We start from the raw sequence: 17,290 nt of genomic DNA on the forward strand, positions 1-17,290 counted from the left end.
ACTGGAGACTTAAAATCCACAGAGCGTCATCCTGAGAGACCTAGTTTTTGATTTTTGTTTGTTTGAATTTCATATTCTAAAACGTAACTTTTTACGGATTACACAGGTGAAAGTTCTTCTGGGTCAGATTTATCTTTGGTGATGTGTGGATTTTTGTGACTAGCAAAATAGACTTTCTGAAGGTTTTGTGTATCAGACAGCGGATAATGCTCTCAATGAAAAATGCTTTGCAAGGCCGGCCCTGAGACTCTCTGCGATCTCTCCTTTGGTCCTCGATTGTAACACGCTTTCTGAATGTCCCAGCGACTTCCAAGCAAACATGACCAACAGTCACATGCTAGTGACTTCGTTGGAATTTCTGTTTGCAGAACCCAGTCCCCTATTATGTGTTAGGGTTTCCTTGCTGAGGTAGCAAGGGTTCCCTGGACCAGAAACTTTGAGTGAAACGAACTTAAAATTGTACATCTTACGAAGGAGAACTATACCCTAAGCCACAGCCCTTCTTAAATAGGTTTGCATTGCCTGGAACAAATGTAAGTTTCTTTCTTAATAGCAGCTTTGGGAATCATTCTGAAGATTACATGGGAGACCACATATCAACATTACAGCAGGAATCCAGCTATCGGGTCGTCTAGATCCAAAACCAAGTGCTCGGTATTGTAACCCTACGATTCTCTATTTTGAAGCAGAAGTAGGTTAAAACACCAACCACTGTAAAATAGGTAGTTCAAAGTAGATTTTGGAAGATGTCAGTCAACATCCCTTCCAACTCAGTGCCCAGTGGTGCCAGTCGTTTCCAAGTCCATGTTATAAATGAGGGCCATGGCAGTGGTGCAGCCATGAGTGACAGCACGGACCCCCCACATTATGAAGAGACCTCTTTCGGGGATGAAGCCCAAAACAGACTGAAAATCAGCTTTAGGCCTGGGAATCAGGAGTGCTATGAAAATTTTCTCCAAACTGGAGAGACTGCTAAAACAGACACCACGTTTCACGCCTATGACTCTCACACAAACACATATTACCTACAAACCTTTGGCCACAACACCATGGACGCCGTCCCCAAGATTGAGTACTACCGCAACACCGGCAGTGTGAGCGGGCCCAAGGTCAACCGGCCGAGCCTGCAGGAGATCCACGAGCAGCTAGCTAAGGTAAGCATCCTTCCGTGCCATTCCCTCGGGGTAAAAACACTGCGCAAGCGGTGGTCAAACGAAGAGGGCTTGTCCACGCCATCTAGTCTCCTTATGCAGCTGTCTCTGGTTCCCAAGAAAAAGAAACTGTACAGATGCTTTGTAAATGTTTACTGACTTGGGAAAGAAGTGCAGACTGAACTCGGGAAGTTGGGCAATGTATCCTATGGTGTTTGCGGTAAAGATACTCAAGTCCCACGGGGCTGACGGTGCCGCACTGAATCGTAAGCTGCCTCCACTTTAGTGTTAAAGACTCTACAGCAATCCTTAAACAAACCACTGTGCTTTCACAGTTCATATTGTGGGTGGCCAGCCTGTGGTCCAGCCATGGTGTGGCCTTAAGTCTCAGCTACTCTGGAAGCTGAGGCAGAGTTATGACTCGTTTTTCTATTTTTAAAAGAAACACCCGAATTGCGTAAGATTCAACCCTCGTGTCCCTCTCTTCATACCTTTGCCTGAGGCTCCTGACTCTACAATTTAAGCCCAGAAGCACAGAAGTGGCCAAACTTCCTATTTAAAGAATGCAAAAGGGTTCCAAACTCTCTGAAAGACTCTAATCCATACCTCATTATTAGACAGATTTCGTCCGTGACTTCCTTGGAGATACACCGACAGACCTTATCCTCCTGCCTTTCTGAGAGTTTGTAACAAATAATACTCTTTTTTGTGAGTCTCAGTGTGTGGTGCTAGCACGTGTGTCTATTTGCATGTGCTTGTACGCAGGTGTGTAGAGGTTGGTGTTGGGCAGATTCCTCAGTTCTTCACCTTATGCACCGAGGCAGGCTCTCTCACCTGAACCCCAAGCTTGACGACTCAGTTAGTGTCGCTTACCGCTTCCTCCGGAGATTTCCCATCTCCACTTCCTCAGTACTGAAAGCACAGGTGGGACACCATATCAGCCTACTTTTTGTGAGAGCAAGAGATGCAAACTCTGGCTCTTACGAGCAAATGCTCTACCCACTGAGCCATCTCCCCAGCCCTGAATATCGCTCTGTGGAACATGGCTGCTCTCTGGGAAGATAATTGAATATCAGTTCCAAACGTTTATTTACTCACGGCCAAGCTTTCAGGAGAATAAAGAATGCACAGTTTATTCATTTATCCATTCTGGTTCTTAAAAAGTTAGAATGCAGGCTGTGGTAGCTCAGACCTTTAATCCCAGTGCTCCTGAGGAAGAGGCTGGGGATCTCAGAGTTTGAGGTAAGCCTGGTCTACAGAGTGAGTTCCTGGACCGGCAGAGCTACAGAGCCACTCTGTAAAGAGTTTTGGGTGAGGGTGGTAAAACAAAGTTAAACAGTCTCCCATTGCCCCCAACCGGACTCAGGGCAGGTTCTCTCAGGAATGATTCTGGTAAAGGCACTGACTCTTCCTTTCATTTCCTCTCACCTTCTTTCCAGAGGAAAAACATTTCCATAATTGACTCCCTAAGCTGCAGGGGCCCAACTGTCTACTAGGACTTCCAGAGGAAGAGCCCATGCGCTCCCTCTGCTCTTATATCCTCACCCCACAAACTTCCTCTTCTGTCCAATGGGCTGCATCAGTGTCGGGGTGCTCACCTCAGACTTTGAGACATTTGGTGCTTTAATCAAAAGAAAGAAACAGCATCATGGCTATCAGCTTCCATGGAAGGTTTGGTTTTTTTGGGTTTGTTTGTTTGTTTGTTTGTTTGTTTTTTGGGTTTTGGGGGGGAAGTTAATTTGAAACTGACAAACTGCTTGTCAGTTTCTTTCTCTAAATAAAGGGAAGGAAAGGAGACTGGAAGGGACAGGAAGAGGGGAGAGGAATGAAACAGTGGACAGTACATGACTGTTCTAAGTTCTTCTGGAAGGGGCAGAAAGAAAAGTTAAACATCACAAAGAGCTTCCTATAATCTGAAGAAGTAAAAAGAACCAAAAATGTTCAGAAAAAAAGAGGTGAAATTCTACCCCACCAAGTCTTGTACACTATACTTAACTTGTAAAGCTGCCCCCTTCATTAAAAGTAATAAAAGATTTAAATGTTCATTCATCCAGTCCCACAATTTACAACGAAGAAAAATAATACTTTAGCCTTCATTGAGAAGAAACTGGAAGCAGGGCCTGGTAGTTGAGGTCAGCAAATCCCAGTTAACCCCAGACGTGATTTCCAAGTCAGAAAATTATGACAAGGGTTGTCCTAATGGGTAAGATGGGGGTAGAGAAGTAAAAGTTCAGGGTTCAGAAGGAGATCAGGATCTAGCTAAAGCTCAGAATTAAAGCTCAGATTTAAAACAAAATAAAGCAAACAATCGAAAAGGCTTAGTGACGCTGTACTTGCCCAGAATGTGTAAAACTATAGGCTCAGTCCCCAGCACCATTAAGGCAAAGGGTTGGAGTTAAGTGGAGGGCATAGTGTTCTTAGGACGTTCTAGAGAGAAAGGTGCTTCGTTTGTAGGTTTTAAACCCCTGGTTTAAGAAGCTCTTTACACTGGGGAAGCCATCTCCGAAGCAAGGGTGTTTCCAGTGTACATCTGAATGGCCACGCAGTCAGGGTCCTAGCTGCCTTGGACATGGCACACTGGAAGCTGCTTGGGATGCCTTAACATTTTTTTTGGGGGGGGGGGGTGGACAACATAAGACTAAGGCATTGATGTTTCTGTGCTCTGCTCTTTTTGCCTAGGCTTGACCTTGCCGCTCTCTCCCCATCAAACAATGCACGGTGATTACCTGGCATCTGATAAGGACTAATCTTTCAATTCTACTTCATAAAAAGAATTCTGCTTTCAGTTCCCCTTAGATTTTTATTTATTTTTACTTATTTTAGACTTAGATTGCATGCGATTGAAGCTGCACTGCTTTTCTTTTCTTTCTTTCTTTTTTTTTTTTTTTTTTTTTTTTTTGGTATTGGAAGAGGAAAATCTCGTACCAACTAGTCTTCCTTTTTCTTTAAATACATTTTATTTTCTCTCCTATGAATCTGTAATACACAAATAGAAATCTTGGTGAATGGATGATTGTTCCATAGGATTAAAAACGCATCTATGAGAGATTAAGGGTCATCATTTATGTCGCACAAAGAAGCAAAAGCAGCTGCAGGAAGGATGAAATCCCAGAACTTTCCATCTGTGCGACATTAACGGCATCCAGATGTCTGTGAACCCCCTAGGCAGAGCTTAACAACCTTCAGGTCCCCACAAACCCCGACTCAAGTTGCATTCAATATTTGGATGAAACATTGAATTTGCTATTGTTCTGGTGTACAAAGGAAGCGTTTATCAAAAAGTAAAACAAAGATTTGCTATACCACATAAAAGGTGATTCTGCCTTGAACTACTCCCAGGTAATACTAAAAAAAGAAAAAGAAAAATCTTGGGCTGGGGATTTAGCTCAGTGGTAGAGCGCTTACCTAGGAAGCGCAAGGCCCGGGGTTCGGTCCCCAGCTCCGAAAAAAAGAACCAAAAAAAAAAAAAAAATCTTGGATGTGTTCTCGTTTCTACTTTCTGAGAAAGCAAAAGTAGATTACTGTAGGACACGCCCGGGATTAATTTCATGAAAAATGAGATCCCATGTGTAGTTTCTAAGGTATAGAACCTTTCTGCTCCTATATATTACAGTCAGCCAAGAAAAATGCCAGCAACTCTTGTAAATTTACTATTAAACATTAGTCACAAAAGGAAAGATAATCACAAAAATTCAAGGTTGTTGAATATAAATATACTTAAAATTTCAAAATGCTAGCAAGTTCCATATATCTATGAAAAGAGCTGTCAGTCCTGCACTGACTCTGCTTTTGGATAATTTAGAAACTCCCTGTTGTGCTAATTTCTGTGTGTGGTGGTTTCTGTGTCCTGAACTCAGACAATGTTCTCTTGGTTCTCTGAAGTCCAAGTGATGGATTGAAAAACCATAAAACGGATCAGAAATGGTGTCCATTAAGAAAAAAAATTTTCATCTAATGGAAAATTTTAAATATGCAATTTATTCTTTATATGACTTTATAGGTTTGTGCCATTATTAATGTTCTTATTCTCCAAATCTAAGTGTCAGAGTCGCCATTGGGGTTCATCAGAGAGCACAGCAATCTCCCAGACCAAACCCTTACAGGCTTTATCAGAAGCATAGGTTTCATTTCCAAATCCATGTCTAAAAGGGCAAGTGGCTAAGGCTTTCTCATGTGACCCCAGCCACAGGAATAGTGATTAACTAGAATATTAGTAATCATAAAGGTAGACTCTCCAACTAAGTTGAAGAAATGAGTTCTCTAACCAGGCAATCCCTTCAGTCATATTAGCACATCTGTAAGTTTCATACTTTCAAAGACTGCGATTTTAGTCATGGGAAGGAAAAGCTGCCCTGGGACATGGTTGCATGTGGAAAGCACTTGAAGCATTGCCTGGTGTGGGTGTGCAGGGCTGAGTCCAGCTGGCAAGAGAGAGGTAGAAGCAGGAGATGCTCTGAGGCCAGTCAGCCTGCCGTACACACAGAACAACAAAGAAGCCCTGTGTCAACCAAGATAGAAGGCAGGGACCAATACCACAAGCACATGTACATATGCACATACATCATACCCAACACAAACTCATGCATCATACATATTCATACGCCTGTACTCAGACATACAAAAGCGTGCACATATGTGCATACATCATATTCACATGACTCATATATACTCACACACCTGCATTCATACACACAAACACACACACATGTGCATACACATCATACATAATACAAAGGCAAACACCATATAACTCATTCACACACATCAGAAATACAGACAGACAGACAGACACACACACACACACAGCACTCACGATTGAAAGTAAAATCTGCAGGTGACTGCTAGCTGCTTTATGCTTCTAGAATGTATTAAAAGAAAAAGACTTTTTCCTTGATGTGTGAAAAGCACCTAATGCTCTCATCAGAGACTGACTGTACTGTATAAGCCTGTGTTGAGGTCTCCCATGCATGACCCTTAGTACTGACCACTGCAAATGAAGCTAGTCTAAGCCAAGATGTGCACTCAATGGAAAATGTACATCGGCTTTTAAATTTTTAGTATGAAAATACTTCTATCAAACCTTCCTGGTACTTTATGCTGACTGTAAGTCTGAATGGTAATATTTTGTACAGACTCAACTGAGTAAAGTATAATCTAAAATCCCTTGTGACTTCAGCCCCTACTACCAAGTGAGGGACCATGACTGGTAACATGTCTTTACATTTCAAATATCAGTAACACAATTTCCTGTAAGAATTTAAAAATCTGATTATCTCTATCTAAGCCTAGGCTATTTCACCTGAAGATTTTTCTCTTTCATCACAGCTTGTCTCCCTTGACTCCATTGTCTTGTTTATCTTTGTGCATTTTAAATTCATTTAAATCCGACCACTTTTGTGTTGTTAGCAGCAGGATGGCCTGGGTTCTGTCTACCATCTTTCAGCCTTAGCCATGGCTGGAAATAACTCACAAACGGAAGCCATTAGCTCCCAGGGTAAGATACACTAACAACAAAATTATTTGCTGAGGTTAGAAATACTTTTTTTCCCAGGGTTTTATGGCCATGGCCATTGTTTTGATTTGGCTTTGAAAGTTTTAAGAAACAGTTTGTTGATCCACTACTATCCTCTCTCTCTCTCTCTCTCTCTCTCTCTCTCTCTCTCTCTCTCTCTCTCTCTCTCAATGCAGAATGTGGCTGTGGCCCCTGGTTCAGCTGACAGGGTTGCTAATGGAGATGGGATGCCTGGAGATGAGCAAGCAGAAAACAAGGAAGAAGACGTGACTGGTGTTGTGAAGTTTGGATGGGTGAAAGGTGTGCTGGTGAGCAAAGTCCTGTGTCCACACTGAGAGCATGTCCTAGGACCCTGTTCACACTGAGGTCCACCCCCTGGGATCCTGTTCACCCTGAGAGCCATCTCCTACAATCCTGTTCACACTGAGTTCTATCCCTTAGGATCCTGTTCACACTGAGATCCACCCCCTAGGATTCTGTTCACACTGAAAGCCACACATGCCCTAAGAGTCAGTTCACACTAAGAGTCATGCATGCCCTAGGATCCTGTTCATACTGAGGTCCGTCTCCTAGGATCCTGTTCACATTGAGATCCATCCCTTAGGATCCTGTTCATACTGAGGTCCGTCTCCTAGTATCCTGTTCACATTGAGGTCAAACTCCTAGGATCTGATTCACACTGAGATCCACCCCCTAGAATCCTGTTCACACTGAAAGCCACGCATGCCCTAAGATTCAGTTCATACTAAGAGTTATGTATGCTCTAGGATCCTGTTCACACTGAGGTCCATCCCCTAGGATCCTGTTCACATTGAGATCCATCCCTTAGGATCCTGTTCACACTGAGGTCCATCCCCTAGAATCTTGTTCACATTGAGGTCAAACCCCTAGGATCCTGTTCACACTGAGGTCCATCCCCTAGGATCCTGTCCACACTGAGATCCACCCCCTAGGATACTGTTCACACTGAGGTCCATCCCCTAGGATCCTGTCCACACTGAGATCCACCTCCTAGGATCCTGTTCACACTGAGAGTCATCCCTTAGGATCCTGTTCACACTGAGGTCCATCCCCTAGAATCTTGTTCACATTGAGATCCACCCCCTAGGATCCTGTTCATACTGAGATCCATCCCCTAGGATCCTGTTCACACTGAGAGTCATCCCCTAGGATCCTGTTCACACTGAGAGTCATCCCCTAGGATCCTGTTCACACTGAGATCAAACCCCTAGGATCCTGTTCACACTGAGGTTCATCCTGTAGGATCCTGTCCACACTGAGATCCACCCCCTAGGATCCTGTTCACACTGAGAGTCATAGCATAGGTGGTCCCACAGGGCCAGCCAGCCCTGGACACCAGGGTTCCTGTGAAGGTTGGTTGGGCTTGGTCTGGGATGGCTCTCGACGCTCACCTTCATCTGCAGGTGAGGTGCATGCTGAACATCTGGGGAGTCATGCTCTTCATTCGCCTCTCCTGGATTGTAGGAGAAGCGGGAATTGGTGAGTCATTTCCCCTCCTAAACAATTTTTATGTAAATTGCAAGCTTAATAAACAACTTGGTTTTCCTTCAATGCTGCAGAAGATGAAGGTCACAGAAGTCATTTACACTTGAGCGCCTTTTTTTGCCCCTGACAATGTCAGGGAGGAGAAGTGGGGGCACTAACTCCTATAAGACTGGAATTTTCCAGTTTCCCCAGTAAGTGAATAGTCAGGTGAATAGTTCTAGCTTTCTGTAGAGTTTCAAGCATATGAGTAAATAAAGTGTATTCATTTCAAGTAACTACAGTCACACGTTGGGACACACGGATATTTGTATTTCATTTGCCTCAGACTATTCTGCTTATAAAGACTGGCAACACTTCACTAAGCGAAAAGGACCAGTGGGAAACTGGTAAAGATATATATACAAAAATATATGTGTGGCCTGATCAATAATGTGCTGCATTATTGAACATTTTACACAGAAAATAACTGTGTTGCTGTCACATACAAGCAGCAAAAAGCAAATTCTCAAAATTTTCCTAACTATAAGCGTAAAACAAGAGTCGAAATGACCCGAGTCGTTGTAAATGAAGACTTACAATGTTAGTAACCAAATCTTTTTTTCTGGATAGAAAAAAACGTGGTATTATCCCAGGAGTGATGACTTAATGCTTTTCAATTACATTCCAATGAAAACATTCTGTTGTACAGATTGTTTTTTTATTAAAAACATAAGGTTTATTTAGAAAAGTTACTTGAATTTCACCAAGTTTCCTAATTGACTGTGATGAAAATTAACAGTGTTATGTTGTATATGTGTGAAAACATTTGGATTGAGTTTTGAGGAGAGACTCAGGGAATATTGATAGGGAGAAGCCGGAAGCTCAGCCGTGTCTTCATATGCTGCTCAGGAAGACATCTCAATTCGTGTATGAAAAGTACCTGGTGTTATCCACCCTCCTTCAGCATGCCCTTTGAACCATCAGCTGACAACTGGAGCAGGAAGGCTCCGCTCTAACAGGGAGCACTGAGCCAGCCCCGTCGGTTGTTTTTTTTTTTTTTTTTTTTTTTTCCTCTCTCCATGTTTCTTGTTCAGCAGCTGCTATGTTCCTGACAAAAAGGCTGCTTGCTGGTTTGATGATGCGTAGCAAATGAATGCCTACAGCCGCAGGGTCCAAAATAAGTGTATGCCGTTCCATGGAAAAGCCGCAGCTTAATATTGCCAGGGCTTTGCTCCAGGGCTTCATGCAAAATTAGGTTTTTAAGGGCAGTTTAGTAACTTATTGAGATCATCAAGATGCAGTTCTTTGTGTGGGGGTGGGAGCACACAGCCGACGGCAAGAGTAATCCTTTCTAATGTATGTATTCAGCACCCATATGTTTGGGCAGCAATCTGAACTGTAATCAGATCTTACTCTACTCTTCACAGCCAAACCCAGTTTTACATCTATTACCAAGGTATAAAGGATCCTCTCTTTGCTAAGCAATTTGCTTCCAACATTAGCGTATCTAAACGAAATCATTTTGTTTGTGTAGTCGAATCTTACATAGAAGTCAGTGGAGTTCGTACTAACCTGATGGTGTGTGTTAGGCTGACTGGAGCTGTTGGTGTTGTTCCTTCTCCTGTTCTTTTAAGTTTCAGAACAGATTATAGTGAGTAGCCAAAATATCTTATCAACTCGCATAGTTAAGACCTAAAGCTAACTGGGTTAAGTCAACATTTGGTCCCATTTGTGTTTATGCAGTGCTGGTTTTCTCACGCATTTTGTTGACTTCCCCACTCAGTGTTGCAGACATTCCTTTCTAGGGTTTGGATAGAATTTATATCCTCTTTCAGGTCCTGGATCATTTTTGCCAAACTTTTGAAATCTTCATCTGGTATTTTCCCAATGTCAGCATCTTTGAGTTCAAGAGTTTTGGATAACTCTTCTTGGGAGGGAGCCTTCTTATTGTGCTTCCTACCCTTTAAGGCTCAATCTCTGGGACCATTTGATGAGGCAGCTTCTGTCATACACAGACACACACACACACACACACACACACACACACACACAGATACAGACAATCACACACATACTTTGCCAGGGAAATGTCCAACAGACACTGTGTCCAGCTTACTTCTCTCTATATTGAAGAAGAAAAAACACAAATACAAGTATTTTCTTCTTGCTTTAGGCATAGTTTAGGGACAGAGGAAACGATATATATTCAAGCCTGGACCTAGGAGATAAAGCAGGTGGAATCTGGTGACAGTAATTACAGCCCACAGGCAGCCATTGTGAGACTCTGAGCCTGGGCTGCCCAATTCCTAAACACACGTGGTAGCCTGAGCTACGAATGCTGTCCAGTTGTTCCTCTCTGCTGGACACCTCGCTGGGGCAGTGTCATCTCCAGCTAACCTAAGCATGACACAGGGAAGCTGGGTGTGAAATGAGTCTGTGACCCAAAGCAAGTCACTCACACTCTTCAAGTTTTACTTCGCAGCTGACACTCAGGAAAATGACTTAATTCTCCCCCAATCAAGTATGTGAAGATATAGCTAAAATACCTTGCCAAATGGGCAGATACAAGTTGAGATGGGCTAACACTGAGCTACTCATCTTGCTGGCGGGTGAGCAAGAGTTATCCAAGAGTGGAATAGAAAGCTGCAGAAGCCCGGGACTCACTGTCAAAGCTCTGAGCCTAACAAATGTGGGCGTTTTAAATAGACCTCTCCAGTGCTTCCTGCAGCGGGCCATGCAAGGGCCACGTCTTGAGGAACCAACACACTGAAAACTCTTTCAACCCGGGTCTTTTTGTTCTGTTTATTTAATTGTGAGAGATGTGCAAGCTTCTCACTGGTTTCTGGTAGAAAGTGGTGGTCAAACCACTTACAGACATGTACGCAGCACCGTAGGGCAAGGCAGGGATCGCTCAGGAGACAATGATCGGGAACTAATGGAGTTAGCCTGGGAGTAATGTCATACGATGCAAGCTTGTGGGCCCATACAGTGTCTAGAGTGTGCCAAACATTCATTCTCCAAATACTGAAAAGCAAAAGGATGTATAGCAGCTAGAAATAACTTACATTTCATGGCGCCAGCACCTGAGGCCACACAGGAGAAGAGAAGTGATGCTCCTCCCAGTGTTGCTGGAACCCAAAACACTCAGTATAACTATTTCTCACAACCCTTTCTAAGGGTCTGTGGTAGGGGTGTGGTGAAGTAGGACGGGGTTTTTTATGTGTTCCCACACATAAAACAGCACAGAGTAAAACACTCTGAGCAGAGCTGCTAAACTCCCCACAATCGTCTCCTTGGATTCTGCGTCAGCTTCTTTGGAGAGGCTGATATGGGGGACAGGGGATACGTTTCCTTCCGTCCATCTTGGGCTCATCGCCTACAGTCTCATGCATTAGACTGTCAGATTAACAAGAAATCACGTTTATTAATGTATTGTATAAAACATGGGGAGGACTCCATGGCAGGTGGCAATTCAAAGGAGCCGTTAAAACACTTGAATGCCATCTTAACCGAAGGACAATGGAACTGCAGAGAAGAGACCAGACAAAGAGAAGGGACTTTGTCCACCTTTCTAGGGTGGACAAGAGTAGGTAGGAAAATAAGTAGAGAAATTTGCTAGAAGAAAAGAACTGGTCAGGAAGTCTTGCTGGATTCCCATGAAACCTTCTATAGGCTGACAAGGATTTGCACTTGCTACGAGTGAGTGTCAGTTCTTCCAGAAAATGGAAACATGAACACATTCACGCATGCATGTCCCCACCTGGGCACAGAGGAAAGCTGAGAGATTTTCTTGTGCCTGCTCTGCCTATGTTCACTGTATAGCTTAAAAAAACAAATCCTTACACCATGGTGATATATTCTAGCATGTTATATGCCTGCCTAAAGACAGACAGACAGACAGACAGACAGACACACACACACACACACACACACACACACACACACACACCAGCTGTTTGTTTCTTGAAACTAAAGATTTTGGATTTTATCATACTCGCTGCCCTTCTGAACCACAGTGTCCTCCAGAGTGGCTTTTTTTCACCCCGCTGTATTTGTGCCTTGCATCTCTACCAAAGCTAAACGTGCAGAAGGCTTTTAATAAACGTTTATGAGCATGGTGGGTATGCTGGCAGAGTAACCCTCGTGAGTATTACCCTTCGTGCGTCATGACAGTGACTTCGCACCTCTCCTCTTCAATTAACTGTGCTTTGGGTGTCAGAAAATAAGTAAATTCTGACGTCACACAACAAATAAGTGAACGTAGTTAAATTTGGGTCTGTCTGACTTACCCAGCGACCTAATGAACAGTTTGCTAATGAAGACATTTACCTGGAAAGCTAGTATAGCCTTCATTTGCACTCACAGCTGGAGGCTGTGTAGAACCTCATCAAAGACCAGGCTCATCCTATATTTTGCCTGAATGAAATTGTTCACTGGGGGGCAACACAGCTCTGCGCCTTCCAGAGATCTTGAATCTCTTAGTACCTGAATGGCGGGTCCGTGGGCAGCTTGCTAAATTCAAATGCAGTCTTTCAACAACTACGTAGGTGTGTTTGCTTCTATGTAAATGACCCAATGAGCTGTTCCACCATTTAATCGCACTTATTTTTCCTCTCTCAACTGAGGTCTCGGTGTGATTATCATCGGCTTAGCCGTGACAGTGACAGCCATCACAGGTCTATCCACCTCTGCTATCGCCACAAATGGATATGTCAGAGGAGGTAATTAAAGTTGTAAGCCAGATCTTCACGTGTAAGGTAAAGGCATCGCAAGCTCTAATAGCTCGCCACTGACCTTTCTGGGGTGTTTTCAAAGGTAAAGCAAGTTGGTTCCTTTCCTCCCACCAGGCAAAGGGGTGCGAGACAAATGAAGAAGGATTTAACCTTTGTCAAATCCCTACCTTTCTCGATCAGGTTCCTCTCAAGCAAGAGAGAAGGTCAGATGTCATGTTTCCCCTTTCCCAGCCACGGTATTTTCTCTCCCAGGACACCAACAGAAGTCGGCTTCTCCTTTCCAGGGCTGCACTGTAGACTGGGCTGACCTCGGATGCCACCCTTCATCATAACGAGTGCCTCTTGGACCTGATCTTCATGCCAGGCACAGCAACTCTACCTTTGTACAAAGAAACCCCACTGGGTCTAAAGCATGGGCCTGAAAAGTTCAATTAGAGGCAGCAGAACTTGCAGGAGTAGGGGGTCCGAGGAAGAAGAGTGAAATGTAATATCTTCTGTCTTTCATTGCTAACAGGTCTTGGAGTCCTTATAATTCTTCTTTCCACCATGGTAACCTCTATCACTGGGTTGTCAACTTCTGCAATAGCAACAAACGGGTTTGTTCGTGGAGGTAAAACTCTCTAAGATATCTAATATCCGCGGCACATGCTCCGGGTAGGCACAAGTTTTCCATATACTTTCTTACTGACGGGCACAGGAAGTGAGGAGATGCTGAACTCGGAGAGCAGCCACGGTGAGTGTAGTTCAAGTCGACCCAGGCCACGGCTAACGAATCCTGGCACATTACAGGTCCTGCTCCAGTGACGTGTGGCGTTCTTGGGGACAGTTCTTATTTTTCCAGGTCAGTCTGGACACTTCTTGCTGGCGTTTATCAGGAAAGGACTCCTCAGAGTGGCTACAGTTTTAAAGTACAGTGCGTTTCAGGTGCCTCCCACATTGTCGTGGAACGGGGACCAGTTAGAACATTTCAGGTTTCTGCAGGGAGACTGACCTTCTATGACTGCCGCATCATGAAGTAACGGTGATTTCTCTACCTACTGGAGCCAAACGCCTCTGTTGGGGGTTTTGCAGGTCTGGGAGTCATCATCATTGGCCTGAGCGTGGTAGTGACAACACTCACAGGTATCTCTATGTCTGCTATTTGCACAAACGGAGTGGTGAGAGGAGGTAAGCCAAGGGACTTACTTGTCATTATCTACTGTGGTTGCATATCCTGTCTAGAGGGGTTTAATAACTAAACGTGGAGATTTTTTGTTGCTAACTGGACTTGGAACAAAACAAAATAAAGCAAACTTAAATAAGAGGGTACAATTCTTAATTAAAAGCGAAAAGACCAGGAGAAAGGGCCCCTTTTATCCATTTCCTGTGAGGAATCCCACTGGGTTCTCAGTACCTGGGTGAGCCACACTGGTTCCCGCCTAGGCCCCCTTAGCCTGAGTGCTCCCCAATATCCCATTATATGGTGATTCCCATAGAGCCAACACTCTTGCACCCAGCCTTCAGGTCCTCCCTGAACAATCTGCTTCCATGAGAACCATCATCATCAACAAACAAACAAACAAACAAACAAACAAACAAACCATTACTATCACGTTCCCAGGCAGGCCTGAGTAGAAAACAAAGTAGGTGAAATCCGTCCCTGCTCTAGTTGCTCTCACCATGCTCATGGGGGCGCCACTGATTTTTGCCTTGTCTGTTTCATCAGGCTCCCTCTGCTTAGGGTTTGATGGTGGTGGCGGATGTGTTTTGTTTTGTTTTTTTTGTTTTGTTTTGTTTTGTTTTTCTTTTCTTTTCTTTTTTTCGGAGCTGGGGACCGAACCCAGGGCCTTGCACTTGCTAGGCAAGCGCTCTACCACTGAGCTAAATCCCCAACCCCGTGTTTTGGTTTTTATGATTTATTTTTGTCTTTGATTGCGTGTGTGGCTGGGTGGTATATATGTGGTGTGTGTGGGGATGTTGTATATATGTGATTTGTGTCTGTGTGTGTGTGTGTAGTGTGTGTTTGTGTTTGTGTGTGTGTCTGTGGTGTGTATATGTGATGTGTGTATATAGTGTGTCTATGTGTGGTGTGTATGTTTCTTTGTGGTGTGTGTGTGGTATATGTCTGTGGTGTATATGTGATGTGTGTATGTGATATGTCTGTGTGTGGTGTGTATGTTTCTCTGTGGTGTGTGTGTGTGGTGTATGTCTGTGTGTGGTATGTGTTTCTTTGCGTGTTTGTGTGTGTGTGTTTGTGTGTGTGTGTATGTGTGTGTGTGTGTGTGTGTGTGTGTGGTGCTAGAAGAGGCCAGAAGATAGACTAGAGTTATAGATAGCTGTGAGCTACTTAACCTAGGTGCTAAGACCTCAGGTCCTCTGTAAAAACAACACATACCCTAGCCACTGAGCCATCTCTTTCACACGGTTTTGGTGTTGTGAGAGAATGTCTTACTCTTCGGGACCAGACTGGCCTTCCATCCATGACAATCTGCTTGCCTTAGCCTTCCAGATTCTTTGATTGCAGGCATGAATACCACCTCTGCCCCACCCCTCCCACCACTACCACTTCAGGGCCTTCTAAACATCATCCTATCCACAAGACACCTTTTCTCTCAACCTATATTTTATTAATTGATTTTTAAAAGATGTGTCTTACTTTATGTGGATGAGTATTATGCCTGAACCCATGTATGCGCACCGTGTGTGTGCCTGGTGCCCGAGGTAGTCAGAAGAGGGAACCAGACCCTCTGGAACTGGCATAGCATATAGCTATGAGCCACCACATGGGTGCTGGGAATTGAACCTGGATCCTCTGCAAAAGCAACAAGGGCTCCTAATTGTTAAGTCAACTCTTCAGCCCCTATCTGTCTCTGGTAATTGTCCAGACAGTTTGCTGAGTAAAGTTAACTTTTAAAAACTCATGTGGATTTGCTCTACCGGATAATATGTTCCATTCTGAGAACTGCTGTGCACGGGACACAGTTCCTCATCTGTACACGGTGGCTCTGTTCTGAGTTTGCTTGTCCCATGTTGACTCTGCAGACCCCATGACTAACTCCACCTAAGAAGTCACTGTGGTGTTCATGTCCCTCATCCAGCCTGTTTGCCAATTACTTCATCTACCTGTGAGGTGCTACTGTCCAGTTCTCATGTCACAAGAGTGGGTGACCACAGACAAAGCTCTTCTTTCGTGTTCAAGAAAGAGCAAGCCCCACTCCCCCCAGGTTTTCTCTCTATTCCTCGTTCTTATTGTGAGAATTCAGGTTTCATTAGGGCTAAAACCAGAAAACAAGGGTAGGAAACACACACCCCAAAACCGATGCTCACTTTACTGACTAGCTATCAGAAAAGTTCATGCAACACAATGGAAGTTAGAAGAGAAAAAGATCAACTACCTTGTTCTTTTGGGTCAGGGTTTTATGTAACCCAGCCCAACTTCAAATGTACAATGGCTGAGGTTACTCTTGCCTACCCAGTCCCCATACCCATCACCTCCCAAGAGCTGAGGTAACAGGCTTGTGCCACAACCCCAGAATGAAACAAGTTCTGCCATTTTGTTTTCTACCCTGGTCTGTCAGTTTCTGAAAACTTCAAATCTAAATTTTTATTTGTTACTTTAATAATTTGGATACTCTGGTGATTTTTTTTAAAGACAACACATTTGGGTAAAGCCTACTGTTATTATTTATAAATTTAAATTAGGATTCTAACTGGTAAGTCTTGATAAGTTGAACTGTATTGGCACATAGTTTGCAGACTATTTACAGAGTTCAAGGCAGAGCTAGCTACAAATATCCATGGTGACATAGGACTTCTAAAATTACTAGAACTCCATAATACTCCTATTGGGATGATTACAGTTGGAATTTAGAGACTGGGGACCTTGGCGTCCTGCCCCAGCTGACACAAGTGCTCTCTCATCACAGGTGGAGCCTACTACCTGATTTCCCGGAGCTTAGGGCCTGAGTTCGGTGGGTCAATAGGCTTGATTTTTGCTTTCGCCAATGCAGTGGCTGTCGCTATGTATGTGGTGGGGTTCGCGGAGACTGTGGTAGACCTTCTTAAGGTAATTAAAACTTTTCTTTGTACCCACAAACCAAACGCACTACCTCATACAATCTGGCTTTGAGTTCAGTTCATACCCTACCATCTGGGAGATTTAAATCTGTTTCCTATGCAGTTTATTTTCTAAAGTTGAAAGATGAGCTAATATTACTACTGCTTTGTGCATTTCACAAGAGCTCACTCAGTACTGATCATGTAAAAAGGATGTAGAGTTGTGAAAATACGAAGCTTCAGGTAGAAGGCAGGCCTTCTTTCCTGTAGCCACACCACTGTTGCTCACAAGGTTCCCAAAGGGGAAGAAGGTTTGAACATGAGAACAGCTCACTGTTCAAAACTAGGCCTTTCTTAGCTAGGAATCCCACCCA

General features: G+C 43.8%; 1 protein-coding gene across 4 annotated transcripts in view; it reads left to right on the forward strand.

Moving 5' to 3' along the window:
- Nucleotides 1-17,290, forward strand: part of Slc12a1 (solute carrier family 12 member 1) — a 76,774-nt gene that overhangs the window by 555 nt on the left and 58,929 nt on the right. For 2 of the 4 annotated variants that reach the window (NR_073053.1, NM_001270617.1), the window contains exons 2-6: nucleotides 554-1,154; nucleotides 6,840-6,971; nucleotides 8,088-8,163; nucleotides 13,396-13,491; nucleotides 16,787-16,926. Coding sequence is in view for 3 of the 4 variants with exons in the window: in NM_001270617.1 (NP_001257546.1) it covers nucleotides 747-1,154; nucleotides 6,840-6,971; nucleotides 8,088-8,163; nucleotides 13,396-13,491; nucleotides 16,787-16,926 (852 nt within the window). In the remaining variant the exon portion in view is untranslated. Of the gene's footprint in view, nucleotides 1-553; nucleotides 1,155-6,839; nucleotides 6,972-8,087; nucleotides 8,164-13,395; nucleotides 13,492-13,952; nucleotides 14,049-16,786; nucleotides 16,927-17,290 lie in introns of all 4 variants that reach the window. The other 2 variants (XM_063283138.1, NM_001270618.1) reach the window with 2 other exon arrangements.

Source organism: Rattus norvegicus, chromosome 3, assembly GCF_036323735.1.
Source record: "Rattus norvegicus strain BN/NHsdMcwi chromosome 3, GRCr8, whole genome shotgun sequence".
NCBI classification, from domain to species: domain Eukaryota; kingdom Metazoa; phylum Chordata; class Mammalia; order Rodentia; family Muridae; genus Rattus; species Rattus norvegicus.